A 3,575-nucleotide genomic window follows, 5' to 3' on the forward strand; every position below is an offset into this window, starting at 1 on the left:
TCAGTTCCCATCCTCCCCAGAAACATGGTATCCTTCAACACTTCAGTCCAACAAGTCACGTTGCCCTTGAGTATAAAACCCAGTGCTACGGATTGGATATGGTTTGTTCGGCCCCGCCTTGTCGCATGTCGAGATTCGATTCCCAGTGCTGGAGGTAGGGCCTGCTGGGATCCTGTTTGGACCATGGGGGCGGATCCGTCATGAATGGCTTGGTGCCATTTTTGTGGAAATAAGTGAGTTCTCACTTAGTTTCTGAGAGCACTGAAGTTAAAAAAGAGCCTGGTGTAGCCTGGCCAACATGGTAAAATGCCATAAAAAATTAGCCAGGCATGGTGGTATGTGCCTGTAGTCCCAGCTACCCAAGAGGCTGAGGCTTGAGGATTGTTTAAGCCTAGGAGATTGAGTCTACAGTGAACTGTGATCATGCCACTGCACTCCAACCTGGGCAACAGAGCGAGACTGTATCGAAAAAAAAGAAAAAAAGAGCCTGGTGCCTCCCTCTCCTCTCACTTGCTTCTGCTCTCCCACCATGAGATCTCTGCACATGATGGCTTCCCTTGTCTTCCACCATGAGTGGAAGCAGCCTGATGCCCCAACCAGAAGTGGATGCCGACGCCATACTTCTTGTACAGCCTGCAGAATTGTCAGTCAAATAAACTTCTTTTCTTTATAAATTACCCAGCCTCAGGTATTCCCGTATAGCAACACAAACAGACTAAGACACCCAGGGAAGGCTGCCTTCTGGGGTTCCTCAGCTGCTCTGCAAATGAAGCACACACAGATGAGACCCTGTGTATCCTAGGCAGCCTTCCTGAGCCTTGGGGACCCAGCTTGCAAGGAATCCTAGGCTTCTGTTATCCTTTGCTGCCCATCTGTCAGTAATAAGCCCACTTCATGTAACTCGTGTGTGGGTCTCACTGGACTCAGGCAAGTTGGTCACCAGTGCACAGTGAACCTGCTTTGCACCAGATGTAAGATTTGGTCTCACATGTGCCTGGTCTTAAAGCCTGTGTGGGTCCTTTCTTTTGTGCAGTTGGAAATCCAGGAACATGAGCCACCTGACAGCCAAAGTCACAGTTGCAGTAACTTACATGGAGGATGATATGGTTTGGCTCTGTGTCCCCACCCAAATCTCACTATGAATTGTACTAATCCGCATGAGTCATGGGAGGGACCTGGTGGGAGGTAATTGAATCATGGGGGTGGGTGTTTCTCATGCTGTTCTCATGATAGTGAATAAGTCTCATGAGATCTGACAGCATCATAATGGGCAGTTCCCCTGCACATGCACTCTTGCCTGCCGCCATGTAAGACATGCCTTTCTCCTCTTTCACCTTCCACCATGATTGTGAGGCTTCCCCAGTCATGTGGAACTGTGAGTCCATTAAACCTTTTATTTAAAAAAACTAAATTACCTGGTCTTGGGTATGTCTTTATTAGCAGCATAAGAACAGACTAATACAGTGGGTACAGACAGTTACAAATACCCACTGTGTGTCTAGACTGGGCAAAAAAATCTTTAGGACACTCATTTTTCCCATTCTACTCATTAATAGGTGGCCTTAAAGCAGGCTTTGTCTGTAGGCTGCAAAAAGGTGTTGCTCATATTTTTCTCAGCCCCACACATGAATTAAGGGGCCAATGCCACTCCCCTGCCCTGCTGGCCACACCAACTTAACCTCTTTGGGGATCATGGGGGCAAGTGCGTTTAGCAACCTGCTGCTCAACATGCAGCCACCCTGCCAGTAGGCTCAGTATCACTGGGACCTTGTGAGAAATATGGGACCTCAGGCCCCATCCCAGACCTGTTGAATCAAAATTTGCTTTCTAAAAAGACCCACAGGGAATTTGTGCATACAGTAAAGTTTGAGATTCATTAATTTAGCAAAATGGGTAAGCCTGGAAAGCAGCTCACCTGCTTTCTAACTCAGTGAGCTGGAGCACGTCTCTGAAATTCTCTGATCCTCAGCTATGAGAAGGATTGAATCATTAGAAGTTGTCTTTTTTTAAATATTTACAAAATATAGGTACAATCCAAATATAAGCAATTTCATATGGTTCAACAAAATACTCATTTTGTTGGATTGTTGTGATAATTCATTTAAAAATGAGATAAAAGATGGAAAGCATTTGGTACATAGTGGGTGTTTGCTCAATGGTAATTACTGCCTGTGTGCAGGGAGAATAGCCTTGATCACCTTACCCCCATGGGTTCTTGTGAAAACCAAGCAAAAAAACCCAGGTATATGCAACTTTTCATTTAACTGGAGTCTATAATAGAAGGTCCCCGCTGTGTAGACCATTCTGTTCCCTCTGAGTCACTCAGCATGTCTGAGGGGGCGTTATCCCAGTGGATTTACAATCTTCCCCAGAAAAAGCATGCTTCCCGTTTCCATGTGGAAAGTCATCACCAGGAAGGGCCGACTGAACTCAGTGCCTGGAGTGGGTGAGAGGTCAAGGTCTGGGTGAGGCCTGGGGGTGAGCTGAATGCTGGTGGCTGCAGCAGCTTCAGAGCCCTTCTCATCCAGAGTCATCATGGCCTTATGAGTGACCTGCAAGGAAAATTCTAGAATCATGAAGCCACCCCATAGGAAGGACAAACCAGGCCTTTATGTTGGGACCAATTTTTTTTCTGTTCTGTTACTTAACCCCATATATATCCATCTACTCACTTACCCAGTCAGTGATTCTTCTATCTACCCTTTAAAAAATTCACTATCCATCTACTACTCTTACATACTTCTGCCTGACTGTTGTCCATCCATCATTGATCCATTCAACCAGCCAGCCAGCCAACCATACTCCACACCTCTCAACCATCTACTTACCTCTGCATGCACCACTTATGTATTCATATACCTGTCCATGCACCACTCACTTACCCACCCATCCACGCATCATCCATGCACCCTGCTACCCATGCATCTTTCTATCTGTGATTCCAGCTATTCACTATTCACCCATTCATCCAATCACCAGTCTCCCCATCTATATCCATTTTTATGGCTGGCATCTGCACTTTACTGGTTGCAGTATATTTTGAATATCACACCAGCATCTATCTGTCCATTCACCCATTTCTCCATCCATTCATTCATGCATTCATTCAACCACTCTTTCACCCAATCATTATTGACTTAATCTTTGATTCACTTCATTTTGCTAATTTATCCTCACTCATTCAATCACTTGTTTATTCATGAGTTTATTCCGTGTGCATTTATTGAGTACCGATGCTGTGTACTCCACTGTGCCGGGGATGGTAAGGATAGAAACATGGATTTGACTGACTTTGAAAAAGCTCATCATTTGATCGGGAAGATAAGACAGGTAAAGAAAGCAAGAGTGGAAAGTTACCAGGAGAGATTTCTTTCTGCTTTGAGTGTGGGGGTGAAGGATAACAACAGAGAAACCTTCATGGAGGAGGTAACATTTGTGCAAGGCCTTGAAGAATTGATATAACTTGAATATTCAGAGATGGGGGAGAACATTTTGGGTGGTTTGAAATTAAATAGTCTGGGCTGGGCGTGGTAGCTCACGCCTGTAATCCCATCACTTTGGGAGACCGAGACGGG

The 3,575-nt window shown here is 45.3% G+C and overlaps 1 protein-coding gene across 1 annotated transcript in view; it reads right to left on the reverse strand.

The window, feature by feature from the left end:
- Nucleotides 1–2,077: 2,077 nt before the first annotated feature.
- Nucleotides 2,078–3,575, reverse strand: part of LOC105547915 (putative serpin A13) — a 6,582-nt gene continuing 5,084 nt past the window's right edge. Inside the window, exon 5 of the mRNA XM_011991687.1 lies at nucleotides 2,078–2,552. Coding sequence (XP_011847077.1) covers nucleotides 2,343–2,552 — 210 coding nt within the window. The 3' untranslated portion in view covers nucleotides 2,078–2,342. The remainder of the gene's footprint in view (nucleotides 2,553–3,575) is intronic.

Source organism: Mandrillus leucophaeus, unplaced genomic scaffold (assembly GCF_000951045.1).
Source record: "Mandrillus leucophaeus isolate KB7577 unplaced genomic scaffold, Mleu.le_1.0 Scaffold4, whole genome shotgun sequence".
Classification (NCBI taxonomy): Eukaryota; Metazoa; Chordata; class Mammalia; order Primates; family Cercopithecidae; genus Mandrillus; species Mandrillus leucophaeus.